Source organism: Xiphias gladius, chromosome 19 (genome assembly GCF_016859285.1).
Source record: "Xiphias gladius isolate SHS-SW01 ecotype Sanya breed wild chromosome 19, ASM1685928v1, whole genome shotgun sequence".
Classification (NCBI taxonomy): Eukaryota; Metazoa; Chordata; class Actinopteri; order Istiophoriformes; family Xiphiidae; genus Xiphias; species Xiphias gladius.
This window is the reverse complement of record NC_053418.1, coordinates 11,810,492-11,829,000: the sequence shown is the minus strand read 5'-3', so window position 1 is coordinate 11,829,000 and position 18,509 is coordinate 11,810,492. Positions and strand designations below refer to the sequence as shown.

Below are 18,509 nucleotides of genomic sequence, written 5' to 3'. Positions count from 1 at the left end.
TAGGTGGGCAAAGAATAACACAGTAAATAATCACAATTCTGCAATTGATTTTTAGACTTTGAAAAACTGATCTTTTTTTTACCACTTGCAAGGGCAGAAACAAGCTGTGAAGACAACACTGACATATTTTTAGCCTTTAAAGGATAGGTTCACGATTTTTCAAGTCTGTCTTAAAACAACAGTCAGGTGCCCATATAAACATTGAGAAAGGTTTTGCTTAGTGTAATGATTCCTTCTGTTAATACTAGCTCTTAAGAGATCCATTCCCAAATCAATTTCAGTGTAAGTGATGGGGAAAAAATTGACAGTCCTCTCTCTTTGTAAAAATACACTGCAAAGTTTATCTGAAGCTAATATTAGGCTTTAATAGTCCCACAGTCCTAATTTTACTCTCCTTTTAGGTCTGTTTTGGTCTCCACCGCCTCCTTAGGGAAATATCTGGTTCATATATGTATCTTCACCACTTAGTAGCTAAATTAGGGTATTTGCTGATTGGTCCTTGGCAGTTTGTTCAAAGTGGGTTCTTAGAGCTTTGCTTGCTGAAAACAGCTGCCTTATGCGTCTGGAATTGACGCTGATGAGAGCTGTGAAAGTGAAACAAAACACTGAAGTTGTGGGCTGTTACACCAAAACAATGAGCTGAAAGATGCTATAATGCTCCGTATAGGGAACAGAGGTGGTAATTTTCTATGGGTTTGTTATTATAAGGGACGCCTTTCACATTACACAGTCAATCTGATCCACTGTTAATATACAATATTGAATATCGCAGTGTTCTGTGGTCATTTAAAGCAGGTGTATGCAGACCCATTTTTGGATAATTATTTACAAATTGTAAAGAAACAGAACATCAAAGATTTGTCACAACAAAGCTAAAGCCAGCACTTTATTTTTCAACCTTATCCGGCTGCTTCTGGTTTGGTTTTCAAGTAAAACGTTTCTGGGTTGAATGATTAATGACACACTTCACATTTCAGAACACCCTCACTCTGTCTCAATCTTCTTTTTTGGAGAAAGAGACCACATTGGAATTCTTAAATGAATTAAAGAGTCCAACCATAACTCCCTTTAAAATCGATTCAGTCGTCATCCCTCCTTTTTCCCCAACATAACTGCTTTCAACACTGGCCTTTGGAACTTATCTTCTGACCTGCTAGGATACTCATGGCGCTAATAAAAAATTGTGATGCTGCCACTATTTGATTTTTTTTTTTTTTCAGCAAGAAAAGTAACTTTAAAATACTTTAGCAGCATTAGATTGAAGCCAGACAAAATGTAAACTCATAAAAGTTGGCAGACAAAGGAATTTTCAGCCTACTCACTAGCACTACACTTAAACCCTTTTTCCATACAGTGTCCCTGTCTTCTTTAATTGTTCCATCATTAACCTAAACCTCTACTTTTCATTACGCTTTCTTTTCCCTCCCTCCCTTCCCTCATCACTTTTCCCAAATTTTATTCGCACTACATCTCTTAACCTGTTCAACATTTTTACATTTTTGCCATGGAGTTGGAAATCTCAGCCAAGTCACTCAAGGTTACACTGTATTTCAGTTTCTCCATCCCTACCTCCAAAACATAACATGGTTTTTTCCTTCTTCTTTCATTCATTTTTCCTACCCTTAAAGACCCAAAGCCCTGAAACCAAACCCTTACCCTGTTGATGAGAGAGTTGGCTAACCTCTTCTCTGGGCATAGCTTCATTGACTCAGTGAGTGAGTCAATAGTCTACTGTGTTAAAGGTTTTTAGAGGTTTCAGGTGGTTTGCAGGTTCTCTGCTCCACACTAGACCTGTGTGTATTTATGTATGTATATGTTTTTGTTCAGTTTTTGTGGAGGTCTCGGGGCTGATGGGTGGGCACAAAGCCACGGGATGACAGATTCACTGTACTACGAACTATAGCTAATTCTCCTCTATGTATTTCTTTGTTCCTTCTTCACCCTCACAGTGTCCTCCTCCTCCACCCTTCAACGTCTCTTATTTTTCTCTTTTCATCTCCTGACTTTCTGTTTCTCTCTGCCCTCCATAATACCCCGCAATCTTCAATCCTCAATGTTTGCCGTCATTCTCTGTACTCTCCACTTCTCTTTATAGTTGATCACTCTTCAGTTTGGCCTCTAGCATTCTACAAAAGTAATTGTTTCTCTGGAAATCAAGTTTTATGTTTTCTCTACAATATAGTACTTTCAGGCGGCAAATGGTTTGCCTGTAGATATGACTGAAAGCCAGCTGGTAGCCATAGAAATGAAATTAAAATTGGATATTGAAGCAAAACAAAGACTATCAATGTCTGGCTTTTTTTAAAAATTGTGTTGATGAAGTAAACTGATTAGGGTGATAGGTGAACGCTGTTCCAGTGCCACGGTCTCTCTCTCTCGCTGTCTGTCTTTCTTCTCTCCCCCGGCGGCCTCCATGGAGAAAAGTCCCCCAGACAGGATATGAGCTCATACCTGAATATGTATTCTGCCTAAATTTCTGACGTTATAACCAAGAGTGGTCTCAATCAGAGATATTTTGATGCACAGAGGGTGACAAGATGGTCGCAGTCTGGATCTAGTTTTCAACTTGCATATTTATTTCAACTACTTCACCTAAAATACAGTGCGCTCTTTGATCTATGAACAATCTTTCCCCTTATCTTGTGGAAATCTGTCTCCCTGCTGTATTTATTTTGAACAGACATCAAGTGCTAATACAGAGGCTGTTCTGCTGTGGTTGTTGCCTGACGGATGTTTTCTTTCCCTTATGAGGATAGTTCCCAGGCACTTAGCCCTCTTGCCCATGCTGCTTAGACTCCAGTTAGCTGCAGATGACAGAGAAGAGATTTAGGGCCTTCATTAAGCTTCAGACAGCACCTGCACCGACCCCCCTATAAAACTCTGCATGGTTCTCAACCCAGTGTCAACTCACTGCATCCTCCCTTCAATGCAGGTAGTTCGGTCCTGCATGCCTACACACTTAACCACAGGATTGTGCCATAGGAAGGTGGCTAGGTCAACCAAAAGGAAACTGAAAGGGAAGTGGAAGTTCTAGATGAAGATGAGAAAGAGACGAAGAGGGTAAAGGCAGGGTTCACGATAGGCCAGCGAACCCCCAGGATGTGGGAGAGGATGTGTGGATTATTCCCAGCAACAAAAGCCATTAGCCCCTGGAAGAACTTCAGAGACTGGCCCTATTTAATCTAGGGATTGGGAGGTATGTGGGCCCCAGTCTTTGGGACCAAGCCAAGTGCAGTTTTTGTGCAGTGCCCCAATGGAAACAGCAGGAGTGGAGGGGCCATAGGCCAGGGAGCTGTAGCAAGGGGGCATGAAACTTTTGTATTGTGATACAGAGAAGGGAGGGCAGAGGCGAAGCAGGGGAGGAATCACAGCGGCGTGAAGTTTTTATACTGAGATACGGAGAGGGAGGGCAGGAAACCGAAGATTAAGAAGTCAAGTAAGGGCAGGTCTGCGTTCAAGGGCTGTCCCATGCGTACTGTGCACCCATATGGTTTTCTGACATACAAACACACGCACGCGCACACACAGAGGGTACTAGGCTTACACAAATGTAGCTTCTAGGGCATGAAGCCAGTCGGCAGTTCATAAGATTTTGCAGAACCAATTTAAGTTTATTTTATGTTAAAATGAGAGCTTTCTTGCTTTAATAGTCCAAGTTATCAGCAGATGCATATTAGCTGGCCACAGGTATATTGTTTATGCCAAACAATATCTTCTCTTTTGTATATTTGTACATTTTCTTATTGTCCAGCTGTTTCTGTCTGTTCCTATGACAAACCAGGCTCAGAGAGTGGAATGTAGAATCACTGCTGCGTTGACCTCTCTGTTGACATCAAGGAGTTGATAAGGGAGAGGAAGCAAAATACAATATGGTTAAACATTGATAGAGGAGTATGGATGAAGGATGAAGACGTGCCTGGGATGAGAACAGAGTATCAAAGAGTTGGCATCAGTGAGCACAGTTGGGGAATCCCTTAAAGTTACTTCTGTTTCTAGTCCACATAAAAAAGCTCATTGTCCTGAGTGATTGAAGGACACAGGAATGTAGTAAACTGAAGCTCTAAATATAGTGAATCTGCTCCTAGTTGTCTTGGTCAGACCGCCTACTGTTTTCTGAACATTAGTAATTAGTAATGTGTGTGTGTGTGTGTTGGTTTGTATGTCTGCGTTTGTATCTTTGTTTTTTTCAGCATTAGCTCATACTATTTTTTTATTTTTTTTTTTATTTGGATGTGTAATCTCTTCATCGCATCTCAACCACGTCATTTGGTTCCGAATGGGAGTGACAGGAAGGGCACGGCATTTCCTCTTGCTCTTTGAAGCTGTGGTCTGTGAGTCCCAAGGCATTGGTTGAACTTGTAGGACCAATCAGAGATCACTGTGTTTGCAGCATGTCCAAATGAAGACATGTCTGACGGCCCAGAGAGAGTGGTTGTTTCCCCACATTTTGTTGAGAAATCACACAAGTGTTGAAAAGGGCCTTTTAGTAGTGTGGATGATGTGGGTTTTGTTTTGCTTCACTGTACATAGGCAAATTCCTGTGCTTGTGTTTGCATGAATGCATGTATTGTTCAAATACCGCTGTAAGGATGTGTATTTAGTGCAATAGGATGACATTAGAAGAATGCTATAGAGATCATTTGTCATTGCCTGTTATGTACTTTTTTCTGTGGTGAAATGTTTCTAAGTTAACATGTTTTTGACGTTTGGGTTGTCTTTAAGTTATAGCTGTAATTGAGTCAGATCAATGTGTAATTCTGTGTTGGTACTGTTGGGGGTTTTTTTGTGACGGGAAGGGAGGGCCGCCCCTCACCACTTGATGGCGGGCTCTGATAAGCCCACAGACATACATACGTAAAAATATCTATCTCTCAGAACGCCTCGTTGGACTTTATTACCAGCTTCCTTGATTAATCGCTGTTTTTTTTCAAGCTGAATAACAAAAACACATTGCGGAAATTGCCGTCTTGAAAACATGTTTATTGCCAAAATAGTTTTTATACTTCTCCTACTATACACATAAATTTCCCTAATGTTACATTTCTCATTTTGTTTTAGTCCTCTTACACAGCTCTCGCCTCATACAGGGTAGCTGCCCGAAGAAATGGGAAGAAAAAGGATCAAGTAGTTAAACTGCTAGTTCCACTTTCAGTACAGCCAAACTAGGCAGTAATATAACTGTCACAGGCACGAGGTAATTATGACTAGTGTATACCTCTTGACCTCTCTAAGTGACACTGGAGGATTTTCAGCCTGACTTCAGTTGACTGCATTGTTTGTTTATGGGCTAGCAGGAAGTTGCGCTGGCCATTGGTCCCTGTTGAGAGGAAGTAGTGAGCTGCAGTGCAGGGGGGAGTTAGTTCCCTGCAGGATAATCTCCCACTGCCCTGGAGCTCTTTAGAGTACCACCTTAGCTCTTTTTCATCTTTTATAGGACCAGACCAGTGGTTTTACATGTTTTAACCCATTAACTAGAAATCACATTCTCCACATTACTGCGGACCATTTCCCAAAACATACCACAAGTTTTTAGATTGATTTCTTACCTTCTACAGAGGCACTGGATCTCATTCATTTATGCACGGTAGAAATTGTTGTTAAATTACATTATTCCCACATGTTAATACAGCTGCAAAAGTTAATATATATTTATTTCAAACCTGCTTCCAAATGGCAGCCTTTTTAATGCAAGGAACAACCAAATTCGCATTATAGTCTTCACAGTGTAGATGTTTTCAAATTGTTAGTCTTATCGGCCTGTTTTTCCGACAACAAACCATATGAATTTCATGGCAGCCGACTCTCAGCTCTAATGCACTAATAACATAAATTTGCGATTAGATGTTTACAATAATGAATTAAAAGTTCTAAATTTGTACAAGTTGATTTTCATGGCATACCAAAATGACTGGAAACTGATGGTTCCTTGAAATTATGTAAATAAATCAAAAGACTTGCATGCTTTACAAAGTGCTCAGCAATAATGGGATTAATCATTCAAAACCAACAACATTTAAAAGATAAAGCTGATCATTAAGGAAAGATCATTAACTTTTAGGAAAGGCATTGCTGCTTGTTACCATGTTAAATGGTAAGTAAATGAATTATAACAGTGGACCACAAAATGCAAATTAAAAAGATTAGATGTTAATCTTAACCTGTCCCAGTTTCCAGCATCAATCTCACTCTTTCGCCTCATTGGCCATGATTCCCCATCACTTTGCACCCTTACTGAATTGCACCTCCTGCCTCCTTTTTGACCTTTGCCGCCCCCTTTTTTCTGTTCCTCCTTACTCCATTTCTTTCCCAGTCCTCCCACTGCTTGTCCTCCCCTCTTCCTTCTGATGTCTCAGTGGATTTCTTGCTTCTCTGCTCTCCTCTACAGTTTGATCTGAGAAGTAACCCTAGAAGTGTGTGACAGATACTCTGCTCAGTCAGTTTGGGGGTTGAGGCTGAGGAGGGTGGGGTGTGTGTGGGTGTGTGTGGGGGTTGGGGTGGGAGGCGGGGGGATTTTTGGCACAGGAGACAGCTGTTAATCAAATAGTCAAGGGTGAGGTGTTTCTTTCTTCCCACCTTGAGTGGATCTCCCTCTCCTCTGTAGCCACACAAAGAGCCTGACGCGTTGAAAAGACAGCTCTGCATGCCTGCACCTGGACAGAAGGAGAGGGAGTGTCCTGTGGACACTTTTAAAGTGATTGCAAGTAGTTAAGATTTTTATGTGAGCTTTATTCCTTTTTCTGTACAGTTTCCCCTGTTCCTCTGCTTGCTTCCTGCTGAACAGACACGGGACAATTCCTAACCCGACAAGCACTGGCTACTACTATCTGTCTCTTCTTGCTTCCTTGTCTCTTTTTCTCGGTCACACCTTTCTGTGCTCTCTCTCTGTGGTCCAGTTTAGCAAGTGTTTTGTTATTGCAGGAACATTCCTTTCTAGTTATCTTGGGCCTCTCAACTTCCCTTCTCTATCTGCAGTATAATTTACCTGCTCTCCTACAGTACCTTCTCACAACTGAAGGAGTCACCTTTTAACTCTTCCACTGCTCAACAGGAGAGGGTTATACATTTTGTTGTAAACATGCAAATATTTCTCCACAGGAATAATCAGAAAACAATTAACGCATGATAGTTTTTGAATTTTATGTTAATGACAGATTGCTAGGATGTATTTGCAGAATTTCACAAATTTATAACCACTGTCATATTTCCTGTCTTTCAGATGGGAACCTGCTGGCAACAGTTGGCAGATAGTACTACATTTAACAGTAACACAGACATACTGTGCCATAACTCTGAATTAGAAGCTATGGCAAGATAGGCCTGTCACTGCACAACCATTCAACTAACTAATGAGTCCATAGGACCCATTCTATGGAGAGATGGATGGGTCCATTGTATGGTGTAGGGGACGCTGTTGCTGCTCTTGGTGTGCATCCTGGGGTGTGTGTGGTAGGGCAGCCTAGAGGCAAGAGGGTAATTTCATTTCTCTTTCCAAAGCCAGACAGCTTAATGTCCGTGGGACCTCAGCGCTGAACCAGCCAAATTGAGACATTTGAAACAAAGTGCTTTGAAATGCTTGGTGGTAATGCTTCCGATGTCTGGGTTTGCTTTTAGCCTTGGGGGGAGAGCTGCGCTCCAAGCTGTTCACCAGTTACTTTCATGATAGGCTGTTTTTAGCCATGCTAGTGACGTGGCACTGTGGATGGCAGTCTTGGTCTGTCAGTCTGTCTGTCGATTGGTCAATCCACCAATTTGGTCCAGACTGAAATATATTATACTGTATATAACTATTATTGGATGGCTTACCATGAATACCATGAAATTTTGTACGAACATTAATGGGCATTGAGAGGATGAATCATAATGATTTTGCTGATCCCGTGACTTCCTCTATAGCGCACCAGCAGGCCAACGTTTATCCTATTTATCCTGTGAAATATTTCATCATCTGTGAGATGGATTGGTTTTAAAATCTTGTATAAATATTTATGGTTCCCAGATAATGAATCCTAATGGCATTTGTGATCTCAATTTTCTCTTGTGCAACCAGGAGGTTAACATTTGTGTCTTTGAGTGAAATATCTCAACAGCTATTGGATGGATTGTCATGAAATTTGGTAAAAACTTTCAGCTCCCCTCAGCATGAATTTTAATAACTTTGGTGATCCCTTAACTGCATTCTGTCTTCTGTAAGCATCCTCCATTATCTAAGCCTTCCTAAAGGATAAGGTGGGAAATATTCTATATTTTCAATATTGTCAACAAAGCCCATGAAAAGACCAAAACCAATAATGAACTGATCCAACTAAGTGTTCTCTGTGTAGCCAAAGCCTCTTTGTGCCATAGAGCTCCAATGTTATCCAGAAACTATTAAAACACTTCAGTGAACCTCACAACTGGGTGACATTTTTCTTCACTATGATGAACATGGGCACTATTGTTTATTTTGAATCAATCCCACATACACTATCCTGCTACCATAAATGCTCACTAGTGTCACACATCTGCAACTGTAAATACTCCCTAGCAACTGTAAATACTCCTGTTTGAGCTTCATTTTGATAAGAAAGACAGTGCCCCTGCTGTTTAGAAAATTATTTTGTCATCATAAAAATGAAAAGTATATATTGTGACCCATTTTTACAGGTTTACTTCTTCAGTAGTGATTAAGGGGGCTTAGGGGCACAGAGTCACAGACAGACTGGGAAAGTACAAGGAGATGGACTAACATTTTTGGAGTTGGTCTTTACAAGGATATCAATGACAATTAGGAAAATATAGAGTCTTCCACTTAGAGACACATTGTTTGGCTGCAGTCCTCCTGTTGTACTGATTGTTCTTGTAAAGTCATAATCACTTCATACATTTTTTCTAGTTTTAATCTGTTGTGCTATTGTGTAACTCGGTTGTTGCAAAGGAATTTACATCAATCACCTTTAACCCACATTCTATCTGTAGGGTTTTGTCTGACAGGCAGGCAGCTCAGCCAGGTGGCAGCCGGAAACCTCTGTAGAGGAGACAGCTCTGCTCACTGGCTAATTTCACTTCAATCATGTCTTCATCCATCTTTCCATTGTGTCAGACACTTCTTATATAGCCTTCCAGTACTGAGAGGTCTCGCTCTCCACCTCTCATTCTCTCACGTTACGTAAGAGAGAAAAAAAATGTGTCTATTTATTATCCTACAGGCAAGAAAATGTATCAAATTGTAATCCTGTGAAATAGATTTGTCCTGTCTTTTTCATTGAGGCAGTAGTGGAAGTCAAAAGACGGTTCTAAGTGCTGTGAGATGACTGATGGGATTTGCATGTAAATAGCTACAATAATACAGGATTGTGGGTTATGTCACATGAATGTCATGTTGACACCTCCCCTAGGCTGATTGACAGGGGCTTGTTGTAGCCAGATGAACTCATACTGCACTGCATTAGCGCTCATTAAAACATTGTGTACGCCCTTGGTAATGATTCCATTAGACTGTATTGTGTTAAGGCAGTATAGCAATGTGAAATTTTGTTATAGGACTTTAATTGTGATATTTAATGTCTTCGGGTAGGTACATGTATACATTTAGATTTCTTCTTTCCTTCTTGCCATCCATTGCTTGTTCAGGTGTCCTCTTGGAAGTGTCATTTTTTCCTCTGGTGTCATTCACAGAGGTTTCTTGTTGTTTGGTCCAATATATTTGAAGCATACCAGCATTCAACCACAGAAAGGGATCTTAATATTATAGACAAATACTGAAAGTGTCAAAATTGTTTTAAATCTGTTCTCCAGCATCCTGCGCGCGCACACACACACACACACACACACACACACACACACACACACACACACACACACACACAGACTTAAGAACATTCTTCTGGCATGACATCAGTTTTTGGACTCTGTACTAAACAAGGAACAAACTGCACTGTGGATTCTCTTACTGTTAGGAGAGGATGGATCAGACATCTGCTATCACTTCCCAGCTGATACGGATTCAAAGTGGATTTGCTGAAAGTATGTGGGTGTGTGTGTGTGTGTGTGTGTGTGTGTGTGTGTGTGGATTTGCATGTCTGTGCCTGTGACTTTCTGCTGGTTTATGTGGGTGTTCTGCCACCACCTTATTAAGTTACTGGCTCTTCATGTATATCTCTATGTATGCAGACAAGCATTCTTGACCTCATCAGGTTATGACCCACATGGATCCCATCAGTGTGATACAAACTTGACACACTTAGAGCCAGGTATCTATATATGCATGGATAGGTTTTTAAGTCTAAACACTTGACAGCAACTAGAAACCACAATCTAACCTTGAAACTATTTCTCATGTGCTGGCACTACAAAGCCTTAGTTTCTCCGGACCCAAGCAGCAGAGTTGCTTCCTTGTTCGTGATGACCTCTGATATCTTTTCTGATATTTATTTTCAGGCTCTGATGTGATGCAGTGTACGTGGGTGGGGTGGCTCTCTGGGGGCCCCAGCCTGGCCCCCATTCATGTGATCAGGCCCTACATGGAGTGGCATTTGGCCTGGCCCTGTGGGGCCCCGTCTGGGAGCAGAGAGCTGATCTGCAGCCAGCCTGGAATGCCAGACATTTGAAGTCAGACTTGTTAAAAAAGAACGAAGGGTGGTAGGAGTTTGGTCAAATAGGCCCCTGTGTCTAAAATAGCCCACAGACTCTGTCCGAGAGGGAGAGAAAGGAGACAAAGCTGTTTCCCGTAAGCTGACATTAGGAAAGGCCAGCCCTCCAACCTTTGCTTGAATAGAAAGGATAGAAAATGAGAGACAAAATTGTACTTTCTGTGCTTGTTGGCTTTTATTTGGCTTTTGGCCATCTCCTTACCTGTCTGTCATTGTGTCTTAAGGGTGTTTGTTTACATGTGTCTGTATGCGTATGCAGTTATGTGCAAAATGTGTGAAAATTCACCAGCGATGCAGTAACAGTGCCTTGTGTCGCAAAGGTTTAGCAGTTCAACAGTTGACACACACCAGGGAGTTGACAAGGCACTTGGGTAAAGAGCAAAACTCATTATACAGTGACAGAAGAGAGAATGCTCACTCTCTCTTTCTCTTCTCTTCTGGGTTTCTCTCTCTCCATAATGTTTTCATTCACTTCCTAAATTCCTTTTTTCTCTGTTCTCATATTTTTTCCCAGTCTTCCTCTCTATGTTGTTGACTTTTATATCCCTCTTTACTTTGTTTCTTGCTCTCATTCTCTCATTTACACATACAGTACAAACTCAGTTCTCATCATCTTTTTCCTACTCCCTCTATCTCGTGGGGCCGTTTTACTGGTGTCCCAGCTATGAGCTGAGCTTGGCTCGGGATGTCAATTACAGGACTATGATAGGGCCCCTACTGCATTATGCATGGAAGTGTCCCGCTGGGGAAAAAATGGCCTACAGCCACTAACGATGGATGCAGGGATGGTGGGATGAATAATGGATGGAGAGATGGAGGAGCAAAACACTACTGCACTCTGTGTCTCACCAAACTGAAGACTTGCCCTGGCTCACACCTCTGAAACTCAGGGCCAAGTCACTCCTGGGTGACTCAGAGTCGTGAGGTTGCCGTGTGAGAAAGCATAGGAAGGCTTTAATCAGTATTTCATTTTGTGCGTTAAGACCCAATGGGGTAGCACCATCAGAAAGGTCACCTAAGCTCTTTTGTCTGTTATTCTATATGCAGACAGCCTCTCATTGGGATTAGTTTGGTTTATTGCCTTCTGGATGTGAAGTCATTGCACTCTTTGTGAGCCTTTACATATAAAAATGTAGTGTTTACCTGCAGGTGTATGTGTAAAGTGTTTGTGAACATATTTCCTGTGATTTTCTGTGTGATAACACTGTTTGTGAGCCTTTACATATACAAATGCAGAATGTTCACCTGCATGTGTTTGTGTATAGTTTTCTCATTGCCTCAAGACATACCGCATGATGGCAATCAAGAACAAGAAACATAATTAACAGTAAGACTAAAATTTATGTTTAGCATCCAGTTAAATCTCAGAAATTGTAATTTTATTTCTTTAATGTAATTTTAGAAGCACATGACTGAGTGGAGAAGAGTAGAGTTACTCTTTATTACACCCAAAGCACAATTTGTTGCACAGCTACGGTGGCATTCAATTAAAAAACAAACGGAAATCAAACAGATATCGCAAGTAATGTACAATCATCAGAAAATAATCAGTAACCCTGATGAGAGGGTCTAGACGTAATTTGTCCTTTTTTCTATCACCTATATGAGCTTATATAAAATGCAGCCTATCTTTGAATAGACATTTTGTTATGGATTCTCTGAATCAGATTTACCATCTGGATAAAATCAGTAACACAGGTCAAAGGGGAACTGTTGAAAGTGGAGGACATTTTTGGACTTGCAGTAGAGCCTACAACTTCAAACCTAATTGCATTTTGGTTGTTTATTGTTTATTTTGGTGTGATATCATGTTTTGAAAATCCTCTTGTGTAATTTGTTAAAGGCATCTAAACAACACCACAATTACTCAGTGCTTCAGATGAAGAAGTGGGAGAGATGTTGTTTTAATTTAATTACCATGAACATGAAAAAAAGCCTATGGTATTGCAATCATTTTGTGAATGTTTTGATCATAGGATGTCAGCAAGTGTGTGATGCAAAGACGTGGCGCTAAAGTGGTTATTATTATCAGCTAATGCTTTGTGATTGATTGTATTTGTTGGTGTAATCAGCAACTTTAGTAAATCATTTGTTTGCGTTGCATTTGCTAATTTGCAAAATGGAGAATTCAGAAGCACATTGTGCCATTGAGCGAGTATTTGGTTAAAACTGAATATCTAATACCTTGTTTGAAATCAGAACTGAAATTGTAGATTGTTAATCAGATACAAACATTCATCCTCACAGCAGACCTTACATACAGATCTATATTGGAGATGAAAGGTATATTCTGATGTGCAGGTACTACATATGCATGAATCTGTGTGAAAGTCTTTTCATGCCTGTATCCCTGACAGGTCCCTGATGTCAACTAATGTCAGTCAGTGTATCAGTGAATGTGAAAGATGCTGTTGTTATTCATCCCCACCATGGTGGGATGACACTATTTGTCACTGTAGTGATGGATTCCGCCTCCCTCAGAGGAGCATGTGCAAGTGCCGTCTCTGAAAGGCTGTCTTTGTGTTTCACACTCACTCACTCACACACACAGACACACACAAACGCACTGCTGGAACTGACAACAAAGGCGTGCTTATCCGATTGTGAGGGAATAAGATTAGGCTACAAAGAAACTCATAAGGCTAATGTTAGCATCTCCTGCTCCAGTGAGAGCCTTTGTTTGTGTAATCAGGAAAAACATGGGATTAGATTTGAGATGCTGTCTCAGAAATGATGCCCATAAGACCCTATTGTATGATGTTGACATGTTCCTAAATAACAGAAGGCGATGGTCTGCCTTCTATCTGATAAAACAATCCTCAGGGAAATAAAGAGTAGTTGTGTTGTTCAGATATCCAATTTTTATTTTCCTCCAAAATAGACGGTCTGGCAGACCTGGCCTAACCTATGGCTTTACTCACTGTTTTCCTTTATAATTCACTTAGCTTGTCACATAATTAGGTTATGGCAAGGACAGAAAGTAAATCTTCTGTCATCTGGTGTTTTAAGATGCTAATCTTTCCTCGATGAGAGCAGCTCATTTTACAGCTTACTATAATTCATCAGTGGCACCAATATGTGGGCTTATTGTAGCTGTGGGAGTAAACTGTCAATCCAACAGGTGAAGTAATTGTAGCTGCTGTGTCTCAGCAGTTGGAAGTAGGATCAATCTATATGACTTTTTAAGAGAAACACTATATTGTGTGGTTTTATCACTACATGATGCTTACATGTAGTTAACATATATTGAAAATGCCTAAGAAAGCTGACTCAAATGAATTGAAACACAGAGATAAAGACATTTCTTCTGTAGTGTAGAGGGTAGCTTTAACATATTTGTTGCAGTCATAGGGTGGTATGACCATCTGAAAAAATACTTTTCATTAGGGACCTGAAGATTGTCATAAATTTTCGCAACAATGTCGGTTCGATGGTTGTGGAGATACTTAAGATCTAGAGAGTGTGAAAGGAGCTCTAGACAGTCCGTTGTTGTTACATGGGCCAGGAGAGAGAGAAACCATTCATTTGCACCTCTGTGACCCCTCTCCCATTCTTCAGTTGAAGAAAAGCCTGCCTCTCACGCATAGTCGTCCCTAAGTCCCTCAGGGCACCCAGAGCCTGTTACATAAGAAAGAAGTAAAGAATGCTCCAGAAAAGTCTTCAGCCATGACCTTGGCTTTGACAGAGCAGGCCGATTGGTCCTGTGGTATCAGCGCTGTCTCATGATTAAAAGTCAGGTGCTGTATTCCTGTGTCTATGTGGAGCTGAGAGTCTGGAGTACGAACTTTTCATGCAGTTGTTCTATAATATCAAGAATGACATGGATGTTGTTGAAACTACAAGATGGTTTAAAATGGCAAATATGCCGTGTTGGTCTGCCACTTTGGTCCAGCATGAAGTATCTCAAAAACTGTTCGGTGTATTGCCATGAAATTTGATACACACATTAATGTTTCCCTCTGGATAAATTATACTAATATATGTGATCCCTGAAATTTTTCATCTAACACAATCATCAGATCAAATTTTGAATTTGACTAATACTAAACACCAATACCGAACACCTGCAAAACTAATGACATTCCCATCATCCTCAGCTGTACTGTGTGTATTGTGCTGATTAGCAAATGTTAAAACCTGCTAAATGCAGAAACTGTAATGAACATGGTAAACATGATAACCTGCTTAGAATAAGCATGATAGCATTGTCACTGACAACATGTTAGCATTGCCGGTATTAGCATTTAGTGCAAAGCACTGCAAAATATAGCCTCACAAAGCCACTATCATTGCTGTAGACTCTTATTCTTCATATTCTAGTATCTCAATGTGGTGTGGTGGTGTGCCAACTCTATTACCAGCAGCTCAGTATTCTCTGCTGGCAGGCATTGTGGAGTGAAAAAAACTTTCCAGACCCTCGTCAAACCTAAAATTTACTACCTTAATTGAGAAGAAATGGAAAGTTGAGGGAAAGAACCAAAGTCCTAATTTAGACTTTTTAAAATCAGAGATCAAAAATGGACATTAAGGGAAACCATTATCTATATACTGTAGAATAGTATTTACTAACTCACATTTGCTAACCATTTCCCCTCCAATTTTGGTTGGCTTGGCGCTTTAATTGTGGTCTTATTGGCTAAAAAGCTTAATGAGGCTTTTGAACTGTTGTTTTATCCCTCTGTACAAGCCAAAATAGCCTCTTATCTTTGGTATCACTAAAAGCTCTTTAAGCCTTTTTAGAATCTAAATGTTTTACATATATTATCTGTTTACTAGAGTGCTATAGTTTCTATATTTACATACGCTTCAGATGCATTTAATCTAAAAGTTTATCATAACCATAACCATACATTTAATTTCCTTGTGAGAATTAACTTAATTGCCCAATAAATCAGTCATGGATATATAATAGTTACAGACGCTGATCATTTTCTAAATATAGTCATATGTCAGACTCTGTTCTCAGTCCTTTTCCTTCCATCTCCATAAAGATCTTGAAAGGGTAACGATTTGGTTTATAATTATCTTTTCTTGTAAAAAATCATGACAACTTTAAAACTAAATTTTGCAGCCTTGCCTTGAAGTCACGTTTAGAAACAATGGGAAAGAGTAGGAGTGAGAGCTTTAAAGCCAACCTGCCTCGATAAATCTATAACAATTGCACAAAACCTCTCAAAATTGCAAATCTTATTTAATTTATTTTACCCGTTGTTGGCTGACAGTTTTAATCCAGGGAACATGATGTTTTTTCTTGATGTTTGTGCAGGGCAGTTAGGTTTGGCAAGAATGCATGATGAGTAAGCTGCCCTTTGCTAAACATCATGTAGAAGATGGAGAAAGGGATGGGCAGTAAAATGACTCCCATACTCATTAGTCTTACTTGGCGTGTTCAGGCTAAATTTTCTGTAATCATAAGTGTGGAACTTTACTTCACTAACTCTTTGATCTTTTTGGATGGTGGTACAGGATGTCTTCATCTCTCTTTTGAATTTTATTTCCTCTTAGCCAATAATTTTGTTTTGCTCACAGCTACCTCTTGTTTTCTCCTCTGTATTTACTTGTCTGTCTTTTGCTTCCTGAACCTCCCTTGATTCTAAAAACATTTTTAGTCTCCCATTTTCTAATCTTTTCTCCTTTTTATCTCTCACTCCCCCACTTGCTTCTCACTACTTTCCTCCCTTTTATAATTTATATCTAGCTTTATCCCTCTTGTTCATCCTTTATGTCTGTCATTTGTCTTCCACAGCCCCCATATAATTTTCCTGTCCCAGAGTGTGTTGTATGCTGGGAGTCTTGGTTGTGGAGAGACCAGCCTGTCTCTGTGTGGATCAAGGATGTGCCATGAGATTGCCCACTCCTGGTTTGGCTTGGTTATTGGAGCCCGAGACTGGACTGAGGAATGGATCAGCGAGGGTTTTGCCACCTACTTGGAAGACATCATCTGGGCCCAAGCACAACAAGTACAGTTGTACATCAAAGTAACTTGATGGTGGCCTTTATTAAGGTTGTCACCTCAGGTTGATGAAAACTTTTAGATGGCAGTATGAGTTTTCAGACACACAGTTAAGCCAGTTTGTGAAGCCCAGTTTGCTGCAGCCACTTTGAAGAAGTTACCACTGTGAAAGCAACTTTCTCTCATTAGAAATGGAAATAAGTTAATGAAAAACAACCTCAGAAACATTAAGATAATATTTGTTTATGCAGCTAATCTCTTTCTTGTCACTATGTAGAAGTAGAGTTATATATTATGATCTATCACCTTCATACCATTGATATAATGCAGCAACTCGGGGAAACACAAGTTGGCACTCCAACTTTCCATTTCCACAACTTTTGTGCCAGGATTTCCAAATGTTACTGTTGTGGTTGGAATGCATATCAAGTAGACTTGGCCGTTACATTACTGTAGTAAAACCATACATCAAGCACACAAGGAAACAGTTCATAAAAACACCAGTCCAAGTTCCAATGCAGAAAATGACAAACAGGAAACAAAAACCATGTCTGAAAGGTCAGAGGAGCTGGCCAAAGAAAATGAAAGGGTAAAGAAGTTCCTGGGCCAAGCAAAAAATAAACCATCCAACCCAAGTCTCCTAAGCTACTAAAATATAAGAGGACTAAGCTGAAGCAAACAAAAGTTGTGGAAAAAAGTAAAACTGCCATTTAGTCCTGAAAAAAGTGAAAATTTTAAACTTTTACAAAGTTAGGTCATATTGTAGATAAAAGAAAAAAAGTTATTTGCCAGTTTTGAGGTTGTGTACTGCTCCAGATATCCTTCTAATGCCTAAGCCAGGAGGTGACTGGTAGTCTGATAATTAAGGATACCTGAAAAAAAAAAAAATAGATAAACAACAGGACAAAGGATGAGGATGTGGCATTGGAATGAATAGTTTGCTTGCAACACTAACTTCAGCTCTGTTTTAGAGCTACGCAAATGTTTTTCTTGTGTCTGTGCTGCTTAATTATTTCACCTTTTATGATATGAGTTTGGCTCTGAAGAAATATATTTAAGCAGACCTGTTATTGCTGTCAAAATCAATGACACATAGTGACAGAGATTGTGGTCAATGCTGCTTTTATCATGATATTAGTGTGCATTTGTGTCTTTCTGTTTTTGCTGATTATTTTTTCTTCCTTTGATTACTTTGCTTTGCCTTAACCCTTTCCTTTACATCCTTTTATCCGTTCATGTCTCTCCCTCCAGCTCACCTTACAAGAGACAGCAGACCAGTTTGACCTAAAGGCACTGCTGAGGTGGAGACGACTCTCTGATGAGTTGCAGAACTCAGAGGAGGAACTTCAAATCCTCAGGTGTGTGTCTCTCATTGATCCAGCTTGTCGGTTTTAATTATCTCACCATTGCTGCCATTATGGTGGAAGGAGCTCCTTTAGGTGAGCATGGTCAAAACAGGACACATTACTTTAAACTGACATGAACTTGACCCCAAATGCTGACTTTCTCCCTCACTGTAAGCTTTAAATAGCCGTAGAGGTTTACTAAACCACTCCAGAGCCACATCATCCTACATCAGTTAGTGTGAGTATAAAACCACATTACTCTGCTATCAGTGCTTAACATACTCCTTTTCACACATTATTTTTTACAACAAGCACTTCTTATGTAGTTTGCATGCCTCAACTGCAGACACCCTTTTTTCACTCAGAGTGACTTGCATGGACTTTATGCAAAAAAATACAAGCTAAGGCGTTAATTCATAATTGTCACAGTTACAGTCAGCACTGACACACCTAGAACAATATTGTGCAAGATGCTGATCGACTGAATAGGGTGACTCACAATTTTTTGAAAAAGCCAACGCTGAACCACAAGACATATTTATACTTGTAAAGCAACCAGAATTTACACTACAAAAAGTTTGG

At 40.1% G+C, this 18,509-nt stretch overlaps 1 protein-coding gene across 3 annotated transcripts in view; it reads left to right on the top strand.

Annotated features, from left to right (window-relative positions):
* The first annotated feature begins 16,377 nt into the window (after window positions 1–16,377).
* LOC120804718 (aminopeptidase O (putative)) overlaps window positions 16,378–18,509 on the top strand; it is a 50,054-nt gene continuing 47,922 nt past the window's right edge. For all 3 annotated transcript variants that reach the window (XM_040154265.1, XM_040154267.1, XM_040154264.1), the window contains exons 1-2: window positions 16,378–16,588; window positions 17,833–17,939. In XM_040154265.1, coding sequence (XP_040010199.1) covers window positions 16,463–16,588; window positions 17,833–17,939 — 233 coding nt within the window. In that variant the 5' untranslated portion in view covers window positions 16,378–16,462. The remainder of the gene's footprint in view (window positions 16,589–17,832; window positions 17,940–18,509) is intronic.